Below are 25,564 nucleotides of genomic sequence, written 5' to 3'. Positions count from 1 at the left end.
ATCCGCACAGGAGTGTTTTTAAAAAACTTTTGATACTATAACTTATACAACGTGTTGTATTCATTTGATCTAAGTTTTGAATATTCAGTGCTCATTGGTAGGTCCTCTGATATGGCTTGTTCTTTCTTTCCTATCAAACATCTATTGCCCTCATCTACTCCATATTTTTCTGCTTGTTATTCAGATCTGGTAACGCCTCTAATATTAGGCACTTTTATAACCTTATTGTGTTGCAAGAGCCAAAAAATTATTACTAAAAGCAAAACGTTCTAAATACATATTACCTTACTCTGCCCCTACACAGTCGTTTGAAAGAACTTGGCTCTATGGAATTTAAAATCCGTACGAGCTCAATTCTGTTAGAGAATGACCATAGAATGAGGGGCCCTCACCGCTGGCTTAAAAACTGATGTTCAACAGTAGGTGACTGGTGGGGGGTCTTGTATGCTACCGGTTCTTTTCATCGCTGCTATTGTCCGTATCTTGGGACAATTAACGAACAGCGGGTTGACCTAACGATCTTCATTCACTGGATTCCCGCAGTATTTTTCCGTATTTCAAAATATGTCTGCTATGAGCTCACTAAAAGATATTATGGCTTTTGCCGTCAAACAAAGTATGTTCCTTATAGTGCGGTGTTACATGTAATAATGACGCCACACAACACCACACCACACCATACCACACCATGTACTGTACTGTACTGTACCGTACCCCTATGTCTTTCATAGCTAACATTGTTGACCTAGTTCCCTGGCGTAATGATAAGGCTCTTCGCCGTTTTACGGAAAACACGGACACGTCAATTCGATTGTCGTGATATGGTGTATCCCAATCAGCCCAGATTAGCCCATTACAGACAGCCTGTTGACCAACTCGTCTAAATTTGTTGATTGGGCCTTACGCATTGGTTATAATAAACACAGTACCACTTTCCTTTTCATTTCTTTTGCTGTTATTTAAAGTTTGTCTTGCCATTTTACTTACTTTACTTTTTACTTTTTCACCCTCTGTTGTTGTTAAACGTCGAGCGGAGATGCAGTTTTCTATAGTAGGCCAACTCCGTAACTCTTTCAGTTGTGATATTATATTAGTTTCTCAGAGTTTCCTTGACTCCCTCGATCCACCTTTTGCCTGGCCTTCCTCTTCGTTTATAGAATGAGTGCTGGTGTTGTAGGCTGTCGAGGCTGGCTGGCCAGGTGACATACGTAACTGTTGGCCAAACCAGTGTATTCTCTGTCTTTCTATGTAATGCAGGCAGGACTCAACTCCGATAGCTGCTCTTACTTCTTCATTTCCCTGCCTGTCTCGTCCTGTGAAGTTAAGGGTTTTGCGGAGATATTTCATTTCGCATGCGGTGATTTTGCTTTCATGGGTTTTACTTAACATCGGGTCTGGCACTGGTAGCATAATGTTGGTATGAATATTGAGGTGATAAGCTGTCTCTTTGTGTCCATGGAGATATTTGGATGAGATAGGAGGGATGCGAGCTAGTATGTGACAACGTTGGCTTTTTGAGTTCGCATTTCTATTTCTCTGTCTATGGACTCGTTTTCAGAAAACGTACGGCCACAGTATTTAAACTCCTTCACCTGTTTCAGTCGTTTACAGTTGACATGCATGTTCAAGGGACGACGGTTTTGGCTCACTTTCATAATTTCTGTTTTTGATGTGCTTATTTTCATGTTAAATTACTCGCAGCTTTTGTTCAGTTCGGTAGTGTGATTTTGGAGGCTTTGTTGGTTTGGATGAATAAGACATTGGTCGTCTACGAATAGAAGAGCAGAGACGGACATGTTCCGACTGCAGTGACCCCAACACTGAGGACAAGGTGTGACACGGTGTGAATAGAAGTTCATTTAAGCTTTCTGGGCTTTGGTATGCGTCTTGCGTTATTGTGTCCATATATATTATAAACAGGAGGGGAGATAGAACACATCCCTATCATACTCCAGATCTTACTTTGAAGCTGTCTGTTTTGCCTTCTTTCGTTCTAACTGAGCCTATGCCGTTAGTTTATAGAGCTTTGACATTATCGAACATTTGTCTTCTGGCGCCGTACTTTTGGAGTGTCTTCCAGAGTTTTGCATTGTTTACCCTGTCAAAAGCCTTCTCCTGGTCTATAAAGACGATGTTGGATTCTTTGTTGTGTTCCACTGTTTTCTCTCATATCTGTCTTGCTATATATCTGCACTAAACGACCTTTATTCTGTCGCGACGCTTCTCATTTCTCAAACGACCAAAGCACACACAAAAGAAGGAATAACGTTTAACTTCTTTTCATGCCAATCATTTCCCCCAGCTTGCACTGGCTACGCTGACGTCGTGTTCGTCGTTGACTCTTCGGATGGCGTCGGACAAGCGGATTACCAAAAAGAACTGGACCTGGTAAAAAACACCGTGAACAAAATGAACATTGGAGACCGCGGCATGCACGTTGGCATGGTCACTTACGGCACCAGTTCGAAGACTGTGTTCAACCTGAAGGACAACCCCACGGCAGCGGCGCTGAACAACGCCATTGGCAACGCTCCATTTGTGGGCGGAACCGAGGGCATGCTGGGAGCTCTGCAGACGGCCAAGAACCAAATGTTCACGCCCGCTGCAGGAGTCCGAGACAAGACGTCGAGGATCGTTGTCCTTGTTTCTGGCGGACGCTCCAATAACGCAGCGCTTACAAAGCTTAGGGTGAGTACTGAGTATTTGGTGCTAAGGACTTTGTTTGAGTAAAGAGAAACACAGACATGATAATGGCTATTTAGAGGAGAGGAAATATTCAAGATCGACAGACAGAAACAAAGGAAAAAAGAAAAGAAAAAAGCTCCTACCAGTGGCACCCCTTGACCACCCATGAGTGCAAGGGAATATACTTATAAGATTAAGTATGTTCTTATGTTTTTACGAGGAGTGTCAGAAAAAATCCCAGAAATGGTGTTGCAAACGATACGAATTTCAAATCCAATCTACAAACTACACGTTTTCCCTTTGGAAGTGCCCCCCCAAGGTCCCTCATGTTCCTAGCCTTTTCTGCAAACGCCTCCATGCACTCATAGAATTCTTTCGTGACCCTCACCTCCAGCTTGGGGAAGAAGGAAATATTACACTAAAGCCAGGTCGGGTTAGTAGGAAGCTTGCTTAATCACAGTGGTGATATGTCTCGGATACTCAGAGGATTGTGAGCTGAGCACATGTCATGTTGAAGCGGGGCCTTAAGTGGAAATGTCCGATGTCGTTAAGGTCGAAGAAAGCAAAACAGTTTGAGTCGAAAGTCCAAGTCACTTTGGTGGCATTCTGCTAGTTCTTGCCACATGGCCAGACGATCAATATGCAGAGAACTCTTGCGACATTTGGTTCTTTCTGTACGCGAGAAACCAAGCGTCTGGTGTAGTGTTTTGGTGCTTCGTTGTTGCACGCAGAAGAACCAAGTTCGATTCAAAGTTGGTGGCTACTTATGAGTATCTCGGTCTTTCAGCTGGGATGTTGTATCCCTCTCAGCCTGAGTTGGCCCTGACAGGCAGGGTTAGAAGATGGCCTTCTAAGTAATCTAATTTTTTTTTTTTTTTTTTTTTTTGGGGGGGGGGGGATGTAAAAACACCTGCAATTGAAATGTAATTTAGTACGTGAGAAGAAGCGAGCGTTATGGCAATAAAACGTATAGCTGCTGCACCACGACAAAGGGCTTGCTCACAGTACCCTGGTCATCCATTAAATCCTGGGTGAGAAGAACGTTTCCTTACTGGAGCAGCCGTCCTCCTTACACTGCCTGACTCTGAGTGATTTTTTGTATTTTTTCCTTGCGCTCAGCAAACAAAAAACAAAAAAAACATTCGTTTTGATTGTCAACTAATGAAATCGAGAATGGCATGCTTAGAATAAACAGAACGCCCATCTCATAAGTTATCTAAATTATGTCGATTGGGGCGTTAAACATCTGCATTAAAAAGACATAATGTTGTCTTCAATGATCCTCTTGGGGATCGATTCCATATCTTTTCTGTGCAGCGGAGAAGATTCTTACCATTACATCCCTGATACGTGTGTTTCTACACCAAGAGTTTTTAATTTTTGTCTAATACGGATTGATGTTTGGAAGAGTTTAAGTTTATTGTATGTTCCATCTGTTGTGCAGGTTACAGCTCCGCTTTTTATTGCCTTGTACTTTATTGAAAACTACGCAATTTGTTTCATAGACAGCATTAGAAAATGCCAGGAGTACTATGTCAGTGAAACACAAAGATGGGAAGATTAAATATTGGATTTGTAAAGGGAAACATGGTACTGCAGATCCGAATATAACTTATTATCGCCGACGGTTAATACATTATTAGACAAAACATTGCCATTTCATTGTTCAATTCGTTTTAACGTTTCTCTTTATAATCCGAACAATTTAAATTCTATAGCAGGCGGGCTGCTTTGACTTGTCTAAAAAGACATAATAATAAAAAAGACATAGCATGTCAACGTAACATTTAGGAAATTTTAAGAAGATCTGATTCTGTGGTGCTGCAGCAAATACTTCTAAATCTATACCAGTTTTTACTTTTCCAGATACACTGTATATCAACAACTTTCCACAAGCTAATTATACATTTTGTCCTAACACTACTTTCAGGCGGACGAGCTTCGGGCCAACGATATCGATGTGTACTCTGTCGGTATCGGAGCCGGAGTGGACATTAACGAGATGAATGGTATCGCCAGCGACCCAGACACACGATATGTCTACACGGCAGACAACTTCGATTCCGCTCAGGCTCTCGCGGACGTCCTGGGACCAAAGATCTGTAATGGTAACATTATGGAAATGGAATATCTGTTTCTTATTTTGGGGATTTGGTAGTAACTGTAATTGCTTTAATTCTTTTGTGTATGTGTTTTACGCCCCCATCAGCACATGTTTTATCCTTTTAGAGACAGGCTTCCGGCTCAGCCTCTCAGGAGCGACCCGGCTGAGAGGGATACAACATGCCACCAGAAAGATCGAAATGCTCTATTATAAAAATGTTCTTCCTGTTCGAGAATCGAACTTGGGTCTCTTGCGTACGACAGCGAAGCGCCCAGTCGCCCAACCACAGACGTTGGCGTTTACTACCCTATAGATTCTCTTTGGGTTATTGATCTATAAACAGCGAGTATCTCTTTCACCATCGGCACAATTTAGACCTTTTAAAAGTCTACTGGAAAACTACAGTTTCTGGGATACTGAATAGACATAAAGACCTGGAACATCTGAGCTCTCGTTAGCAAAATTGAAGGCATAGAGGACAAGGGTAGTCCCAGAGCAACCTACTTGAAGAGCCTAAACAGATAGGTGACGGGGAAGGATCAGGATAATGTAGCTTTTTGGAAGCATCCGAGCAAAGGAATAAACATAGAACCATGATCACGGATGTCTGTGGCAGATCTGTAACTTGATAATGATGATGAGGAGTCTACTTCAACCCTACCCGTCTTCCAGGGCCAAACCATGTTGAGTCGGATACAGCATCCCAACAGAAAAACAGATATACTCAATACAACAGGCTTCCTTTCTCGGGAATCGAACTCACGTTTGTGGCATGCGAAGACAAAGAGCTTAATCTTACAGCACAGATGATGGTCGGGTTCTTTTAGATGTGTCAAATCTAGAGCGGCTTATATAAAGGAAAAAAACAGTGGAATTTCAGTCAAAGCGGCTTATCCCAAACAACCTTATAATGTAGGCTAGACCAGACTTTTTCTTCAAGGTCATCTACAAGTTAGCATTGAAGTTATATTGCACTATTAAATTGAGCACACTTGCTGTTTAATATAGCAATATTTAATGCGAATAATCTTTTCTTTCTATTATTTTCCAGAAATTCCTGAAGATCCAAAGTTCCTGCCACCCCCAACAGGTAAGGGTAACAGTACTTTTTTTCTCTTGCAAAATGATGAATAAAACCGTTCCTTTTCTGGGTCCCTCCTAGATAGTCTCAACTTTCTAAATGCATTTGGTTTTATAAACGCCCGAAAATGCCTTTTTAGTTAATGGATTTGTCCTGCTAATTCTCAATGGATCTTTTCATTCCCATCACTCCCTTATTCAAGGGTGATGTAATAGTGAATGAAAAAGAGGAGAGATAGATAGATAGAGTGAGACAGAGAGAGAGAGAGAGAGACAGAGAGAGAGAGAGAGAGAGAGAGAGAGAGAGAGAGAGAGAGAGAGAGAGAGGGGGGGGGGGAGGAAAGAGAGAAAGAGAGAGAGATAGGAAGGGGATGTGATCTTTTAGAAATTATCAGAAATTCTTTAAAAAATATATATTTAAACGTAAAGACGGAAAGCGAGAAAGAAAAAGACATAACTAGAGTAGTTTACAGAAAAACTGTAAATGTAAACTACTCACAGAACCAGTCACCAAAAGTCATAACTTCATATTCCAGGCTGTCTCCAGAAAGCTGACGTTATGTTCCTGCTCGACTCCTCTTCAAGTATTGGCCAGAACAACTTTCAGAAACTCGAGGATTTCCTCAAGAACACCGTCAAAGACCTTGACATTGGACCCGACAAGGTCAGGGTGGGTATGATGCAATACAGCAGCTACCCATCTCTGGAGTTTCCCCTCAACATGCACGGCTCAAGATACGATGTACTCAAGGCCATTGATCAGGTATGTTGGACTGACAGTGATATCATACTCATCACAATTCACTTATTTCATCCTGGTTTTGAGATATAGTCCGCCAAGAAGGGCTCCCCACCTGTCTCTACTTAAGGCAACCCCCAGCCTATTTTCGGAGTCACTGCCTAAGATGCCATAAAGTCACCTCTTACGACACACTAGCTCAACGTCAGCCATATTCATCCCAAAATAATATATAATAATAATAATAATAATAATTATGATGATGATGATGATGATGATGATGATGATGATGATGATGATGATGATAATGATAATAATATTTATTATTGTCTTTATTATGGTGATTATTATTATTATTAATAATAATAATAATAATAATAATAATAATAATAATAATAATAATAATAATAATAATAATAATAATAATAATATAGTAATAATGATAATAATATTAATCAATAGCTTGTTTAGCACATACCCCCGTTCTAAGGCACGCTCTTACCGCTTTACAATCTATAATATTATTACTCCACCAGACCCTGGAATACTCGGAAACATTCTCAGCTTCCCAGGAAGTATACAGCTTGTCCTGTTTTAAATTTAGGTGTTTTTAGGCCTGCATCAACACACTTCAGGTCATTTAGGAGGAGGGTTTCCAACCCTGTCTGTCAGGGCTATCCCAGGTTGAGAGGGATACTACATTCTAGCAGAAAGACCGAGATGCCAAATACATCATCTCCTCACCAGGTAATCAAACTCGGGTCTCCTGCTTGCGATATCGAAATGCCTAATACCACTTTTGGAGTAATACTGGGTGCCCATTGCGGATGGGATCAGGTCGGGTCTGGTCGATCGCCCGACTCTCGCCAGAAAACAAACACGTTTGCTTTTTTAAGCGGCGAGTTGGGTGCTATCGGTTTGTGCCACGATAGCCGCTAGCGCCCTCAATCTGGATAGCAAACCGCCCCGCCCCTACCAGACCCGATCCCCCGATGGGCACCGCGTATAAACGCTACACATCAGACGCCTGTTAGGTTTTATCTATACATATTATATTTGTGAAAGTTCGTCACTTTGGCCGCTTATAACTTCCGAATCTTGGGAAAGTTCGTATTCTAAGACGCCATTGTAAACAAGTGAGTTTTCCGTTCACTAGCCGTGTGCTCTGAAATTCTGGAGGGTACAACCACGAAAGCGGAATAGAGAATCAATCTGTACATCTCTATTTCTAGACCTAATTTTTTGCATCTCTCAAAATGTATTGCTCCATTCTAGTAGAGTGTAAATATAGGCCAATGACTTCCAGTTGATGTTAATGCACCGATCGTTCCTTTCATCGAAAGGGGGTCCAGCTAGTATAACATAATGACCAAGAAAAAAAACTATATTTTGTTGTGCTCAGGTGAAGTACATGGGAGGTGGAGCAAACACAGCTGACGCCCTGCGCTACATGAGACAGCTCGGCTTTTCTCAGAACAGCGGCGCCAGAGCCGACGTGCCCAGGGTTGCTGTCGTCATCACTGACGGATCCTCTCCCAACAGGTAAGGCACAGAATTATAGGGAGCGCCGTTATACTCAGTGCACAGTGCTTATCTATTTGACTCGAACGGAGCCTGGGCCAGCCACAGTTTCCTGTATGGGCGGAAAAGAGCTATGATTTTGACACAATTTGATCAAGTCCTCAAAAATCGAGTATGGTTGTTTTGGGGGAGATTGTGAAAAATAGCATTGTTTTGTTGTCCCTCCAAAAGGGAAAATCCTGGCCGACACCGACTGGCCCGGAATGAATAAAATGGTTAATGTACAGTTCACTGGATATTAGCTCACTTAGAATCATTATGCGCTGTGATGCACATGACCAGGGTTCGAACTCTTGTGAATGTCTTATTTAGGACGGAGGGGGGGGGGGTATCAAAGCTCTCTGCTTGTTTGGATCAGTCTTATCCTGGACGTTATATTCCCATCAACACCTCATCATCACCTATCTTGTTTATTCAAGACCAGCATTCATTTCTGACAGACAATTTTATAATTTTCTGTCACGTTTCTCAATTGTAGGGAACGACAATTCTAACTGCCTTTACAATCTTTTTCTCGTGTTTCATAAAACGTGGTCAACAGTTTTCAGTAGCTGTTGCATGCAGAAGAAGAGAGTTCGATTCTTCTTTAGATCAGATTTTTATGGAGTGTCTCCGTCTGTCTGTGAGCCCTTACAATGTATCCAGCTCAGCCCTGGTTGGCCCTGACGTGCTCTCTAAATTGGTCGCTTTTAAACACAAGGGGGCTATCCCGGAAAATGCTGTTTTGAGAGAATCGGAGGCAAAGTTTTGATCCTTGTCCATTTTCTTTAAAAGACAAGGAGAGTTTTCTCTATAACCAAACTAATATACACACCTATGAAACCAAGCTTCTCCTATAGGTAGGGCAAGGCCCACTTTTGGTGTAGGTCAAGATTTCTGGAAACCCCCTTAATCTGGGTTAGCCAGATGTGGGCAAAAAGCACTCAACATCGTTCCAATCAATCAATGATTTGTCCCCAGTGCTGACGTGACAGTAGAGGCGAACAATGCCCGCCGGGATCACATCGGGCTCATCTCTGTGGGTGTTGGCCCTAACGTAAACACCGGAGAACTGCAGGCCATCGCAGACGACCCGGACAAAGACCATATGTTCAACCCCCAGGACTACAGTGCTCTCGCTGGACTCAGCAAGAAGATCATTGACGCTGCTTGTACCGGTGGGTAGTTTATTGCGTTTTGTTTGAAGTCGCGATCTAACTAAATTAAGCAGACATTAGAGACATAAATTATGTGAGTAAAGGATAACTTACCAAAGAATAGTACACAATGAAAAATAATAATTAATAAATACTCGTACCAATTACTAATGTTTAGGCACTGTGTCATAAAACAATTATAAACCACGTACATAAACAGCCAAAAACACATCCATTACATTTCCACCAAGCATTTACTTAATGCACCTATATATCTACAAGGCGTGTGAAGGCGTATTACGTCTATAATGATTATGTGTATGTATATTATGTATGCATTGATATGTCTACAGTGAAAACTATACATGTTTTCCTACCCGTTACAAAAGAACAGCTTGAGAACTTAGATGGACTGGTGGCTTGGTAAAACCCACTTTACTGTATAAGTCTTCTGGGAGCAAACGAGAAGTGGCGTGTTTATATCAATATATGTTTTAGGTAAAACGTTTGAAGAAGAAAAGGAACGTTTTTGTTCCTTTGTAACATATTAGGTCAATAATATAATGTCCTTCATGAACACTTAGCTAAATACTCTGGAATCCACTTGCAATCAAAACCCGAACTGTTACGCGATTTCATGTTTTGTATTCATGATCAGAAGCTGTAAAGTATTAATGACCTAACAGTATTAATGCGTGTCTGCGTTATAATTGTTAGGCTCTTTACCGTCTGACGTTCGATTCTTAAGCAGATACTAGTAAGATATCTTGTTGTGTATCTTCATCTGTTTACTGGAATGTTGGATCCAACTCGCCTTGATTTGGCGCTGGCTGCCGGTGTAGAAGAGGTCTACCATCTAGATGATATTATACATTGCGAGAAAAGTTCCTAATATCCGTTCGGTTTTTTTGTTTTCTTTTGTTTTCTTTTTTTGTGGGGAGAGGGTCAATATTTATATTCCTGTTGCATTTCAAAATAGATTCGATAAGTGACCTATACGAATAGAATTCTTCCCCAAGTAAACACTCATAATGCGCTCTTCTTCTCTTCACAGTCCAAACCACTGCTCCATCAAGGACCACAGCTCAGCCTGGTGAGTAAAGGAAATAAAAACAGAAATGAATGGCTAAAGACGTTGAAGAAAAATACAATTTCATTATAATTCCATACCGGTTTGCTAAACACTTTCTCCGGAGTCATATTTGCTGAACTATGGAACATTTTACATTGCTTTTTAGCTTTGAGCTGCTTACTAGAGAACCTCTACCATAGACATTCATGTTCTGTGTCTCATATTTGTATTTTGGTGTTCTTTAAAAACGTCGGTCCTGATGCTGGCAACTGATAGCCATTTCTGCCTGCCTACCAAGTTTTCTATTAGATTTACTAGTCCGGGGACGGATCGGGTAAACGTGTGGTCTAAAGGTAGGACGGTTATGAAAAGAAAATAAATATACAAAAACTACCCGAGGAAGACACTCTTACGGCATCGTGTAGTTATGTTAACCAGTTTGACTAGCTATCTGTCTGTCTGTCTATCTATCTATCTATCTATCTATCTATCTATCTATCTATCTATCTATCTATCTATCTATCGATCGATCTGTCTATCTATCTATCTATCTATCGATCGATCTGTCTATCTATCTATCTATCTATCGATTTGTCTATCTAGCTATCTATCTATCTATCTATCTATCTATCTATCCATCTATCTATCGATTTGTCTATCTAGCTATCTATCTATCTATCTATCGATCTGTCTATCTATCTATACCATCATCATCCTCAGGCGGAACTCTTCCCCCTGACCCCTGCAAGGACAAGATCTCAACTTGCGCCAATTACGGAAGTGACCTTTGCACTGGAACCTACAAAACATGGGCTAAAGTCAACTGCGAGAGATACTGTGGCATTTGCAGTCGTAAGTAAAACAACATGGAAATACGCCACCGACTCGCACTCCCCAAACGTTGATAATAATAGAGTAAGATCATTGTCCATGGAGGAAAATCTATGTTTAGCGAGTTGAATCTCTACGAAATCGGTAATGGACGGCCAATGTCACCCGAAAAACGTAATCAGGCATACTTTGTATGTTCGTGCGCAACGAACAACTTACACTGTTTAACGCATTGTCGATTTTATTCTTAATAGTTCCCAGTAAAACAAAACAAAAACGTGAACCATGTAAACCATGGTCCCTCTATCAGATACATTTAATGACCTGAACATTACTTTTGTCTGTGACAGCTCTCTACACCGTGGCCCCACCCACATGCAATGACGTCATCAACGACTGTGTGTCCTACGGAATTGCCTCGTGCTCCGGCTCCTACAGGCCCTATATGGAGAAAAACTGCAAACGATTCTGTGGTTATTGTGGTTAGTACATTAAAATCCTTATCAGTATTGTTAATGTTGTTATCATCTTCATCAATGCCAGTCGAAGCTCTAGTAGCAGCAGCAGCAGCAGTAGCAGCAACAGCAGCGGTAGCAGGAGTAATAACAGTCAGTGTAGTAGCAGCAGCAACATAGTCGCCCTTAGTCAGCAGTGTCACTATCATCATCAGTATGATAAAACATTTATTCGTAGTTTTCCCTACCTAATGTATTTGATTATTGAACTGTATCAACCAGAAAGGGCATTACACTTGGTAGGGAATTTTTTTTTTCCTTCAAACATATGCAATATACAGCAATAATGTATTCTTACTTTGAAAAATAGTTATCACCCCACCACTCCTAGTGTTTCTTTACCTTCTAATTTTACATTTTCCCTTGTGTAGTCTTCACAATATTTAGCTTCTTAAACTATTGTATACACAGTCTGGATTCATAATTATCTTATCTCGCTTCTCATTCACAGGTATTGATACCCAGTCACTTGGATTCTGTAAGTATTTTTTCTTTTCATTCTATTAAATACTTTTTCTCCCCTTACATTTAGTCCTAGCTGTGTTAAAATATGAGTAGACATATCTGTCTTCTATGCCATATTAGAGATGTGGTTGGTGGATGCTCTGGTGTGGTTTGCTCCTTCTTTCCTATCAAAATCTATCGTCCTTATCTCTCCTCTTTCTTTTTGTGTTCAGAACTCTCTTGTAACACCTCTAATCCTCGCACTTATATAACCAAATTGTGTTGCAAGAGCCGTAACACTCTTCTTGAAAAACTATGCCATATTGTTCAGTATCTACGCAAAAGTCGAACATCTATCTTCTCCTCTTATCACTCATGCATTCTTCACTTCTTTTTATTTTTTTTAAGTAAGAGGTTTATTCCACTTGCAAAAAGAAAGACAGAAGAAGCACGGGGTACAAAAAAGAAAAGAAGTAGGACCTAGCACCAGTGACCCCATCCAACTGCAGTACACAGATTTGGCTGTAATGAAACAAGTCTACAGTTTCTGTTTCTGTTCGTTCCATTCGCCAAGTAATAATAATAGCATTGCTGTGTTAGTGTTAAATCATGCAAACACCTAAACACTCAGCTAACAGATGCACATACGTAAAACAGACAAAGAGCTTAGTGTGTGCACTTGGCGCTCTAAAGCACGACTCAAACAAACGTTGCAGATGGATCGTGTGCGTACAAAGGCCAGACGTACTCTACTGGTGAGAAGTGGTCAGACGGCTGTGACTACGAGTGTGTCTGTGAGGACGGGAAGACTGGAAAGTACAGATGTTACAACAAGTAAGTCAGACGAATGACAGCAACCAGAGAAGTTTGAGTGTATGTGTTTGTGTGTGTGTGTGTGTGTGTGTGTGTGTGTGTGTGTGTGTGTGTGTGTGTGTGTGTGTGTGTGTGTGTGTGTGTGTGTGTGTGTGAATCCGGGGGAGGTACACTTGGGCGTGGCTTAAGGTTTCCCATTTCTAGAGAGAGAGAGAGAGAGAGAAGGGGGGAGAGGGCACACACACACACACACACACACACACACACACACACACACACACACACACACACACGTACACACACACTGTTAGACAAACAGATCAAATCAAATACGCAATCCAATGGTCAGCCAGATAGACGTGACCAAATCTTTGAATTTGAAAGAAATAATGTTTAAATAAGTGGGCGGCCTCCACCGTGGTAGACAAAGTACTGTAGCAGACTTTCACCCTTTTCAAATTTCTATTGAAAAATGTGTCTTGTGCTCTTTGGCAAATATCGTGCGTTTTGATCGCACGTGTAACAAGCATGACCTTTAGATACATTAGCTCATGCTGTCATTTGACAGCCGTTTGAAGACCTGAAACATTAACCCCCCCCCCCCCCGTTTCGACGTACTTGTGGTGTCTGTGGTGTACCGGTTAGGTGCCTGTAGAAGACTCGAATCCGGTTCCTGGGTGTGAAGAGATTTTTTTTGAGTATCTAGGTCTTTCTGCTGAGATATTGTATCCCTCTCAGCCTGTGTCAACACTGACAGGCATGGTGAAAGCTAGCCTCCCGGATGATCTAAAATGTATCCATTTTTTTCGAGAGGCAGGACGAGGGGGGGGGGGGGTAAAAGAAAACGCACCTGATAAAAAAACCCACCATATCTTCACCCTCCAATTGGTTCTTGCAGATGTCCCATCTATCACAACCTGCCGGCCGACTGTACTTTGGTCAAAGACCCGAGCTCTTGTTGCCTGCAGCCTCAGTGCAACTTTGACCAGACGGTGGGAACAACACAAGGAGCCAATAAGGGCTCGCGCAACGGAATTGGTAAGTCTCCGAAACCTGATATATTATTGTTCCGTTTTTATCAAAAGTTGCACGACACTTCCAGCAGAATCAGTTCCGAAGATTGGGGCTGTTACTAGATGGTAAAGTACAAATAAAAGAAGGAGAGATAATGACGATATATCTTTTATAGGGGAAGAAGGAGCAAACAACATCAAAGCAATCGAATCGCGAACCAGGAAACTATTTATTGTTCGTTGTATTTGCTCGAGTTCACCTTTTCAACAATCATAATTTCTTGGCCGAACGTTGTATTTCAGCAGACCATTTTTATGGATCCAAACAAAGGTTACTTGTAATTTGTATTAGGAGATTACAACTTTAAACCCAAATGCACCCTTTTCAAATTATTTATCTGATAAAACCTTTTAAGTTACGAACAAATTTTGTCATTTTAACTTCCAGATAAAAAATAATATGATTTATTAATATGTATAGCATATCTGGAAAAAAAGAGGAGAAGACAATGATAGGAACCTTTAAAAAAAGGTAAAGATAAAAAGATCAAATATAATTGAAAGCTTTACTAAAAAAAAAAAGTTAAGAAATAAAGAAATGTTCTTTGTTGGACAGACACCTGTGTTTACGGCGGCAAGAATTACTACCAGGACCAGCAGTGGCAGGACGGCTGCAACGCTCAGTGTGTCTGTGTAGACGCCAAGACTGGACGTCACGAGTGCCATGATCTGTGAGTTGTTGTCACTTATTCTGCTGCTGTCGTTCCTGTTGTTGTCTCAGTACCTGTTGCTGTTGCTTTTGCTGCTGTTCCTACTGTTGTTGCTTTTGTTGTGGTTGTCGCTGTCACTGTCACTGTCTCTGTCGCTGTTGCTGTTGCTGTCACTGTCACTGTCGCTGTCACTGTCGCTGTCACTGTCGCTGTCGCTGTTGCTGTCGCTGTTGCTCTCGCTGTTGCTGTCGCTGTTGTTGTCACTGTTGCTGTTGCAATTACTGTTGTTACGGTCGCCATTGCTGTCCCTCAAATTGTGCTATCATTGCCATCCTGATTTTTTTCGTTGTTTTAATTAACGTGCAGTTTTAATTAGTGTTCCCTCCTGAAACTATTCGAGGAGAAAATGCTGGGAAAGTGCTCAAGCTTCTATTTGATATATATATTCCTGAGAAAATAAAATCTTTCCGTAAGGTTTTTCTTTTTAGTGTTGAACTCAATTTTTAATCAACTTAACACTGGAACTAAGAAAAATAACTGAAAACAACTCACTCACTAATTTGACATTTTGGTTCTTATCCCACTGTCCAGTTTGTCCCATTTCAAGGTACGATATAAAATCGATCCACATCAGTAGCACTGGTTTATCTGTTTCGATTAAAATGAACACTTGTAAAAGTAGCAACGGTATATCTCATACAGATTAAAGCGTATCATCATAAAATGCCTCATCTGAAACAGACATCATCAATCATGGTTCCCCATTCATTTCTCCACTGGGACTCTAACAAAAATCTACATTATCATCCTGGTGTTTCCCCGTCACTCATCTTTTCAGGTTTGCCAAATACGTTATTTTTTGGTCTACTCCTGCCTCGTTTGCCTCCTGTTTTTCCAGTGATAACAAAATATTTATAACGTCTATTCAAGTATACACGATCAGATTTAATTTTCAGCCTAAATGCGAGTTCGTGATGTGACGTGCTGTTCTAATTTGCCTATCCAGGTGCCCCACATACACACGACTGCCCAGCTATTGTCGCCTGGAAAAAAAGACCGGTGCCTGTTGTCCCACTCCAGTTTGCGAATTCCAGAATCAACAGGGAACGTTCACCGGATTAGGAACCATCAGCTCTAACGGAATCGGTGAGCACGCACTCACGTTGGGATTTACTGGTTGAGTGGTTAGCAACTGCATTTGCGATGTAGCCATTAGGTTCTTCACCGTTGCACGTTGATGGTGCGAGTTTGATTCCCGTTAGGGGAATGTATTGTGTTAAATAATATTATATTCCATTTGTCTGCTGGGATTCTGTTTCTCATATAGCCTGGGCTGGTTCTGGCAGACAAAGTCGAAGCAGCCCGCCTTTTAAATGGTCGGAAATAATTATGTCAGCGAGCATGAAAAACGTTTCTATTAATTTCAATCGATCATAGAAATAATAAAATGTTATGCTAACTGTTAATGGAGGGGAAACTTGATGGTGTACTAAATCCCCATCGTATATAAACAACTAATATTTATTCATCATCAATTGATCATTCATTGCTTCCTTATGTTTTGGTCTTAGGTCAAACCCCAGCGACTCTCCCTCCTTGTGTGAACAAGCTAAACAACTGCCCTCTGTATGGTAAACCAGCCTGTACTCAGTACGCTCAGTGGGCCTTTGACAACTGCCGGGACTTCTGTGGACTTTGCGGTGAGTTTTTACTGCTGCAATATAAGAAGATAAGACCTGATTAAATTGCCGGTTTATCGCGTAAGGATTGGCCATACGCCATTTTTTAAAAATGTTTTTAGACAAGCAAAAAATAATCAACTAGTTTATTATCCAGTTTCTGTAATTCATCATGTTGTAGTATGGTGACTTCAAAATCAGTGATCGTAGAAGGCTTGTTATGTTTTTGACATGTGTCCGAAAGCGCAGTAATTGATAACATTTTTTTAAAAAGTGATTTCCACGAAAAGGTGGCTTTAGAAGGAATCTTACACTGAGCTATCGAACTATACTTATCTGACCCTCGATTGCAAGAATGTTACAGTGTTCACTTTGTTCATTGTCCAGCACAAGCTATACAATATGCCTATCGTGTCAACAAATCACATTCTCCTTCTATCACCTAGTCATTCCCTCCCTTATTATATTAGCCCCTGACATAACTCAGAGGACACATATTGATACAGCTTTCCTCCTTCTTTTCTCTGAATGTTTCTCTCTTTATTAACACATATAATATTCGGCCACCTTAAGTGTCCTATTGATGTTGTAAGTGCTGAATTTTTTTAAAACCAAGACCCTCACAAAAAGTAAGTGTACCGTGGGGTGGGGTTGAGGTTGGGGATTGTCAAGTCACTTCTCACAGATGTCTTTAAAAGTGTTTATTATCATCACATTTTGACACGTTATTTTGTTTTGGGGAAAAATACCTCGGATATGGACCGTTTTGGCAGGATGTTCTGAAATCCTTTTGCAATGCTTCTCAGCGTTACAAGCAGTGTTTTGGAATTTTTCTTTTTTCAATCTGACCAAAGCTATGAAACGCTTTTTACGAGACACCTGCTAATCAAATCAGTATCCTTTGCTATTACCCTTTCTTGTTCTTTGGTCACACTCTAGATTAAGACTTCAAGTAGTAAGCTTATATCAATGGAATGGGTCTTTTTATATTTGAAGTGTTTAAAAAATGACTCAAGCCTGTTTCTCATCACCCACAGGTACTGGACCTGCACCTGGACCAAACGGTAAGCTTATTTTTCTTATATATTTTCAAAACGTTGAATAAGTGGGACAAAATCATGAATCGATACCTTTTTTAAAATCGCCAGTGCCTGGGCGTTGTACTAGGCCTTTAGGCGTTATACCATCATAACCATAATCATTATTATTTATATTATTGTTCACATTTATGTTGTTGAATTATTATTGTTATCATTATATTATAGCGTTAATTAACATCACTGCATTGATATTGCTATTCTTCTTCTTCTTCTTCTTCTTCTTCTTCTTCTTCTTCTTCTTAGAATTGTAATAGTAATAGTATTAATTACGATGGTGATTGTATTATATATAATATTGGTAATGAAAGAAATATATTAATAATTACTATATCATAAAAAACACTTTATCATTATCTCCCATGAAAGAACCACATATTCTCTTGATGAAAACAACTTTCCCATTTACAACAGGGTTTTTTGCTTTGTTTTGTTTTTGTTGTTGTTGTTTGTTTGTTGTTGCTGTGTGTTTTCACATCCACACCGGTCACTCACTCACTCACTCACTCACTCACTCCTCTTCCTCCAGATAAGTGTCTCTACCAGGGAAGCCAGTACTCTCAAGGCCAGTCCTGGTTTGTTGGCTCCGACAAACAATGCACATGCGAAAATGCCGTATCTGGTTACTACAGATGCACCACTCTGTAAGTCTTCTCTATTTCTGCACAGGTGGTCTCATAGCCCACTTCGTGTCATGCTGAAACATTGTGCGTTAGGGATAGGTTTGAATCCCGTGATAGAATATTTACTTTTATAGGGGAAATCCGTGATGTGCTCACAGTATAGCTTTAGACCTATGCAATAAAGTGAAGTCTTGAACTTATTTAAGAAATTGTTCCGTTGACCTATACAGTCTTTACAAACACCAGTTAGAAACAGCAGCACCGAGACATTTGTTTGTATTAATGCATATATTTTATTAATGAAGAAACAATTGGTTGTCTTACTTAGGCTCAATGTATAAGACCAGCAATCGCACACTCGACCCAACGCATTTTCACGAATAACACTTACAATCACGCACAGCCAGACGCATACACACCGAGACAAAGTCACATGGTCAGCTCATATGCAAATGAGCTGGGTGGGTTCATTATTCGGTGCTGCTGACCTAACACCTATTAGTTAAGTGTTCTCTCCGACCTACACAGCGAAGTGTGCTCAAAATGAAACCTCAACTCTCACGCAGATGCCCCACATACACGAACCTGCCTCCCACCTGCACAGTAAAGACAGTGCCAGGCCAGGCGTGTGACGTAATCACGTGCCCGTCAGGAACCTTCATCTCCAGCTCCAACAACCTGGCTACTTTGGGAAATGGTGGGAATATCCAAAAAGACCCCGCCTCAGGATACGTTCCCCCCACCCTACCGTCTGGGGCCGCTGTTCCTCCTGGGACAGGCGGGTCTCCTGACAACGCTCCTAAACTCAGTGAGTTGGGTTTACAGTTGGTCGCTTTTAAGCACAAGGGGCTATCCCGGAAAATGCTGTTTTGAGAGAAAGAAAGGTAATGTTTTTGCCCCTTGTTCAGTTTCTCTAAAAGACAAGGAGAGTTTTTCTCTATAACCAAACAAATATACACACACATGAAATCAAACTTCTCCTATAGGTAGGGTAATGTCCACTTTTTGGAGTAGGTCAAGATTTTTTGAAAACCCCGAAATCTGGGTTAGCCTGATTGTCCTTAAAAGCGACCAGTTGTTGTTGTAGTTGTTGCTGTTGCTGCTTTTGGTGTTGTTATTGTTATTGTTATTGTATTTGTTATTAATGTAGTTGTCGTTGTTATTGTATTTGTTATTGTCTTGTCGTTGTTGTGGTCTTTGTTGTTTTGGTTATGACTGTTACCACTGGCGTAATTGTGGTTACGTTGCTGTTGTTGTTGTTGTCGTCGTTGTCGTAATTGTTTTTGCTATTGTAGTTGTCGTTGTTGTTGTTGTTGTTGCTGTTGTTGTTGTTGTTGTTGTTGTTGTTGCTGGTTTTATTCTTGTTTTTAATAGTGTAGCTGTGGTTATGGTTGTTTTTGTTGTTAGATGTCGGCGCAGGACTGACTAAGTGTGTCATGGCTCCCTATGCCAATCTGCACCATCGCCAAGTACTCAGCCTGTCTTCAATCTTCAAAAAGTCCATTGATGTCTTGGACATCCCCTGCGTCTCTTTCCCTGCACTCTTCCTGTCAACAGTGTTTTCAGTAACCTATCGACGCCAATTTTTGAGATCCTTTTAAGGATCCAATCAAATGAATATCAGGTCATTCCAACTGTTACGCCATCTTTCTTCAGAAAAAACAACAGTGAAAAGCTTCCGTCTTTTTAAACTTTTTGTTGATGTTTTTGCGCCACAATAGATACAATGTAGATCATTTTGGTGGCGGGCAAACACATATACTTACATGAACGCACATACATCCCCTGCACGCACACACACACACACACACACACACACACACACACACACACACACACACACTCACACATACAGGCACAGGTACACAGACCAGCCGTCTCGTATGTCTTCATCCCAGCTCTATTTCAATCCTCACCTGTTTGCGCTCAAATCCACAGATGGCTGCCTGTATAACGGCCAGTTGTATGTCAAGGGCCAGAGATGGAACGATGGCTGTAGCAAGTCTTGTGAATGTCTGGACGGTGCCACCGGAAGAACAAAATGCAGACAAAGGTAACTACAGCCGAACCTGCTCTATAAGATTGTTCATTGTTCATTGTTCAGGAAGCAACATCCCTTCACTCCGGACATGTTCATTGATGCTCCGTTGCTCTTTCCAAAATGTCGCCGAGGGTCTTTCCATTGATTGGATCTATAAGATAAAATAAGATAATGCTTTATTGTCCTAGAGGGGAATTTAAAGTAGTATCTTATCTTTTTAATCTTATAAACTATTGGTCACCTGTATAAGACAAGGACACAGCTACTTCCCATTTCTTCTTTTGCGTTTTATTTCTTTTACTTTTTCTTGACACTTTGTACGACGTCCACTTATCTAAAAGGGACATTTTTCTCCTTGACAATGCATTTCTGTATCTGTTAATTCCAGTCCTGGTTTGGATATATTTCAAGCTATAGTTTTACACTATATGTATGATTGAGTCTTTGGTTTGTTTTTCCTCTCAAGCTTTATTTTTTACACTTTGTGAAACCAGTGTTTTGTAATGGTTAGATTCGTCGCCGTTGCTCACAAAAGACGTGATATTTAAGATTTCTTCTTGTCAGGAAAGGCTAGTTTTTAAAGTTATCCCCCACTGGAGTGTAAGCTATGCTTGGCAAACATGCGCAGCTGTAATGCTGACAAGGCATGAAAATCTGCAAGATTCACAGCAGTAACAACTCTTGTAACACCTTCGAGTGGCCATTTTACATTTTGTCATGAAGAAAACGTTTTAAAAAGTACTGAATATTGACCACTACGTTCAATCATGAGTCTGTGAGATGTGTGTGACATATTAGTATAGTAGTTGTAGCAAACTCGTACTTAGTTAATAGTAGAGGGTTTTACGGCGCTTGCAACTGCATAAGGTCATATGAGCCCCAAAAACTCGTACTTGACCAGAATTCCAATCACAAAAAGGGCATGGCATTACTTGTACTTTATGTCGAGTTTGATTTCATTTTTCTCCAGATGCCCAGACTACGCCCAGGTGCCCGCAGGCTGCACTATGATCTCTGACCCTGATGACACGTGTTGCCATAAGCCAAAATGCAGTGACCCTAACGTGGTTCCAGTTCCTCATTTCAAGCCGTACACAACAACAAACACGCCAGTAGCCCCGCCCCCTAACAATGACAGGTGAGAGAGGTTTACGAAACACACACACACACACACATACACACACACACAGACACACAGAGAGAGAGAGAGAGAGAGAGAGAGAGAGAGAGAGAGAGAGAGAGAGAGAGAGAAATGGGGATAGAGATCATAAGAGGGTGAGAGAGAGATATAAGACAAAGAGACATAAGACACACACACACACACAGAGAGAGAGAGAGAGAGAGAGAGAGAGAGAGAGAGAGAGAGAGAGAGAGAGAGAGAAATGGGGATAGAGATCATAAGAGGGTGAGAGAGAGATATAAGACAAAGAGACATAAAACACAGAGAGAGAGAGAGAGAGAGAGAGAGAGAGAGAGAGAGATAGAGAGAGGGGGGGGGAGAGAAATGGGGATAGAGATAATAAGAGGGTGAGAGAGAGATATAAGACAAAGAGACATAAGACACACACACACACAGAGAGAGAGAGAGAGAGAGAGAGAGAGAGAGAGAGAGAGAGGGGGGGAGAGAGAAATGGGGATAGAGATCATAAGAGGATGAGAGAGAGATATAAGACAAAGAGACATAAGACACACAGAGAGAGAGAGAGAGAGAGAGAGAGAGAGAGAGAGAGAGAGAGAGAGAGAGAGAGAGAGAGAGAGAGAGGGGTGGGGAGAGAAGGGGGACGGGGCAGACAAACAGCAAACAGACAGACCGGCCGACAGACAGACAGACAGACAGACAGACAGACAGACAGACAGACAGACAGACAGACAGACAGACAGACAGACAGACAGACAGACAGGCAGACAGACAGACAGGCAGTTATGTACTTTACTTGCCCATGCGTATCTCTTGTTCCTGATGTTAATTATCCTTTCCCATTTCATCGGCCAACTGTTAGAATGTACAACATTTTGAAAATTAATGGGGTTTCTTAGTCTGATATATTGGTTTTATGTGCTCAGGAAATACTTTTTCGAAAAACTCATTTTCAATGTTGAAAATAATAAGAAAAAAGTACTTAAAATAGGTGACATTTTTAAAAGAATGAAACAGCTTTTTCTCTCTACTGTAAAGTTTTGCATTCCGGACGTATGATAATTTAACAGCTTGCCGACGATTTGCATATTGGCATGCTTAAAAAACAAGAAACACGACGACATACAAAAAGTTACAAAATCTTCAGAAACCTTCACAACTTGTCTCTGTAAACATGTTTTCACTTCCTCTCTTTTGGGGCATGTCATTAATCCAACTGTTGTTATGGTTTATGATTTAAAAACAAGAGCTGTTCCGCGGACTTTTAAAGGTTCTTAGCTAATTTGCCCAGCTCTGTGGGAGATGGACCTTTCAAGTCAAAGGCACAGCCCTTTATATAATCTTGCAGTGTTGAAAGAGGTATTAAACTCCGACAATTACCAACATCTTCTCAGATTCGTCGGAACCGGAGATCTGTTCGGACCTCACGGTGGAAAGTACACAGTGGTACAGACAGGCACCCCCATCCCTACCCCCGGAGTCGGAGTGTTCAGCACAGGAGGCATCGGTGAGTAAGCACTAAGGAATCTCTGCTTGTGAAGTCTCAGAACTCCACATAACGACCCTTGTTCAAGATCAAAACGCCCTGTCAGAGATTCAAACCACGGCCATCCGCACCGTAGCTCAACATGAAACTGACAGAGCTAACGGAACGCCCTATTTCTCTTAAATGGCACTATGGTGTTGAAAGATTTGTACTATTACACATCACCAATTACAGTCTGTTTGAACAAGCTTTTTTAATATAGTTTTTAGTGTTAGTAAGAGTTTTACGGCACCTGCAACACAATTAAGTCATATAAGTGCCAAAGACTGGGGGTTTTACTGGTTAGTATCATACAAATAACGGAAGGAGAAGAGATAAAGACAACAGATGTTTTAGGTAGAAAAGAAGGAGCAGACAACACCAGAGCTGCACCCGTCAACCACACACAACAAGCTTCCACTACGTTCCCTAAAACTGCCGTCTGGCATAATTATCGACAGGTCACTGCGAGTACAAAGGGAAGCAATACCTCCAGGGAGAGATCTGGGAGGACGGATGTGACTACAACTGTGTCTGTGATGACGCTAGCTTTGGACATTACACCTGCACACAGAAGTGAGTATAGCTAGAGAAGAGACTGTGGGTTCGATTCCAAAGTGCGTAATTTGTCTTTAGTCCTGTATCTCGATCTCTCTGTTGCGATAATGTATTCCATTCATCCTGGGTGGGTCCTGACTGGCAGAATCACAGCCTTCCTCCTCCTATACGACCAAAAATGGGTTGATAGGGGCATAAATCCTTGCAATTTTAAAGAACCATGTAAAGATGACTTTACAGACAAGTTTTGAATTATGTTGCATTACATCGACCCTATTCCCGGCGTTTTATCTTAGAGCTTACCTTGTCTTCGCAGTTGTTTTTCAATATACACCTCATCATATTATTATTTACCAATGCCGATAAGAGCGTTAAAATGTACAATCATTGCAACCATTATAATTATTACAGTCATAATAACCATTGGAATCGTTAAACAATCATTAGAATAATCACAATCCTTACTATAATTAGAATCTTTACAATCATTACAATAAATTTAGAACCATAACGATCATTACGATCATCTTAACAACCATTAGAACTACTACAAGCGTAACTAATCATTGCAATCATGAAAATTTTTACTACCCTGCCAGGTGTGTAATTTACACGAACATTCCATTCCCGTACTGCCGTTTGATCGAAGACCCGGGCAACAAGTGCTGTAAGATCCCAAGCTGTGTGTGGACAGCTCCTTACGAGCGAATCACTGACTACCTAGTTGTGAACCCAACAACACCAGCGATGGTGGCATCGTCGCTGCCCCCTACGCCAGCTTTCGGTATGTTGTATAATGATGATGATGATGATGATGATGATGATGATGATGATGATGATGATGATGATGATGATGATGATGATGATGATGATGATGATGATAAGAACTATGACAATGATGATGATGATAACAATAATAAAGTTTGCCTGGCACAGCGCTTTATAATCTCTATTAATACCCCAGTGGACCCTAGAACGCTCAGAAATATTCTCGGCTTCCATGGAAGCATACAGAAATAACTTCCTCTTGCTTTTTCTTTTCCTGTGTTTGTCTATAATGTTACCATGTTATGATTTAGTAGTGGAAAAGGGTCGGGGGCGATTACGAGGTGTTCATGCATTGCGTTTCTTGTAGAAGATGTTGTATCTCAGAACTGCTTGAAGGCACACAGTCAGCTTTTCCTATGCAGGATCAATAAAGTATTTTGTGTAATCTTATCTCATATTTTTCAACGCTATCTTATCATATCATATTTTATCTTTTTGTGTCTTCGATCACGCAGTCCATGAGGCATCGTGGTGAAATCAGGCGCTCGTCAAAATACTTAAATCCAAGAAACCGACTTTTTCTGCTGGTTAGGCAATTTTTTGTGAATTTGTTTTTTGGCTCAACTTTTTTTACGTCCGTTTAAAAGCACATTTCAGTGTGGATTTAACCGAAAAACGTTGATTTAAGGGGCAAAAACTCTAAATTTTTAGTTGTCAAGGACTCTCAAAATATGGAAGTCACCAAACTTTCGACAGTCATTTTCTCGCTAATTTTACCTCTGAACCAGATGACCCCATCCTCCTTCGATCGCAAATATCTCGACTTCTATTCAAGATAAAACTATATTTTATTTCATTCAAAGCAAGGCAAATAAACAGGCTTTAAGATGATACCAATAACTCCTTATGCCCAAAAATTGACGAGCGCCTGATTCCGCCGCGTTGTAACACATTATTGAAATTTTTTATTTTTTTTTTGGAAACACTTTCACTGTTCTCTACCATTTAGTTACTCAGGCACATTGTGTTCTCCAATATTTGTCTCACTTTCGCGCTCGCTCTCTCTCTCTCTTTCTCTCCCTCTCTCTCTCTCTCTCTCTCTCTCTCTCTCTCTCTCTCTCTCTCTCTCTCTCTCTCTCTCTCTCTCTCTCTCTCTCTCTCTCTCTCTGTCTGTCTGTCTGTCTCTGTGTGTGTGTGTGTGTGTGTGTGTGTGTGTGTGTGTGTGAGTGCGTGTGTGTGAGTGTGTGTGAGTGCGTGTGTGTGTGTGTGTGTGTGTGTGTGTGTGTGTGTGTGTGTATGTGTGTGTATGCATTTTATGTGCATGATATATATATAAATATTATATATATATATATATATAATACATATCTTTCCCGCACTCTCTCGTCCCCCCTTTCCCACTCTCCCATTCG

At 40.9% G+C, this 25,564-nt stretch overlaps 1 protein-coding gene across 1 annotated transcript in view; it reads left to right on the top strand.

Annotated features, from left to right (window-relative positions):
- Nucleotides 1-25,564, top strand: part of LOC101847325 — a gene marked incomplete in the record, with an annotated part of 98,606 nt that overhangs the window by 4,380 nt on the left and 68,662 nt on the right. Inside the window, 26 exon segments of the mRNA XM_035968864.1 lie at nt 185-189; nt 2,023-2,727; nt 4,130-4,219; nt 4,610-4,793; nt 5,841-5,879; nt 6,406-6,632; nt 8,011-8,150; nt 9,138-9,346; nt 9,984-9,988; nt 10,380-10,418; nt 11,069-11,249; nt 11,579-11,710; nt 12,195-12,225; nt 12,881-13,021; nt 13,899-14,128; nt 14,630-14,744; nt 15,730-15,869; nt 16,295-16,423; nt 17,440-17,466; nt 18,029-18,143; nt 18,620-18,950; nt 20,021-20,175; nt 21,134-21,301; nt 22,696-22,808; nt 23,288-23,402; nt 23,984-24,168. Of these exon segments, the coding sequence (XP_035824757.1) occupies nt 185-189; nt 2,023-2,727; nt 4,130-4,219; nt 4,610-4,793; nt 5,841-5,879; nt 6,406-6,632; nt 8,011-8,150; nt 9,138-9,346; nt 9,984-9,988; nt 10,380-10,418; nt 11,069-11,249; nt 11,579-11,710; nt 12,195-12,225; nt 12,881-13,021; nt 13,899-14,128; nt 14,630-14,744; nt 15,730-15,869; nt 16,295-16,423; nt 17,440-17,466; nt 18,029-18,143; nt 18,620-18,950; nt 20,021-20,175; nt 21,134-21,301; nt 22,696-22,808; nt 23,288-23,402; nt 23,984-24,168 (3,951 nt within the window).

This window comes from Aplysia californica, unplaced genomic scaffold, assembly GCF_000002075.1.
Source record: "Aplysia californica isolate F4 #8 unplaced genomic scaffold, AplCal3.0 scaffold00092, whole genome shotgun sequence".
NCBI classification, from domain to species: Eukaryota; Metazoa; Mollusca; class Gastropoda; order Aplysiida; family Aplysiidae; genus Aplysia; species Aplysia californica.
The sequence above is the reverse complement of the archived record's forward strand: the minus strand, read 5'-3'. Positions and strand labels throughout refer to the sequence as shown.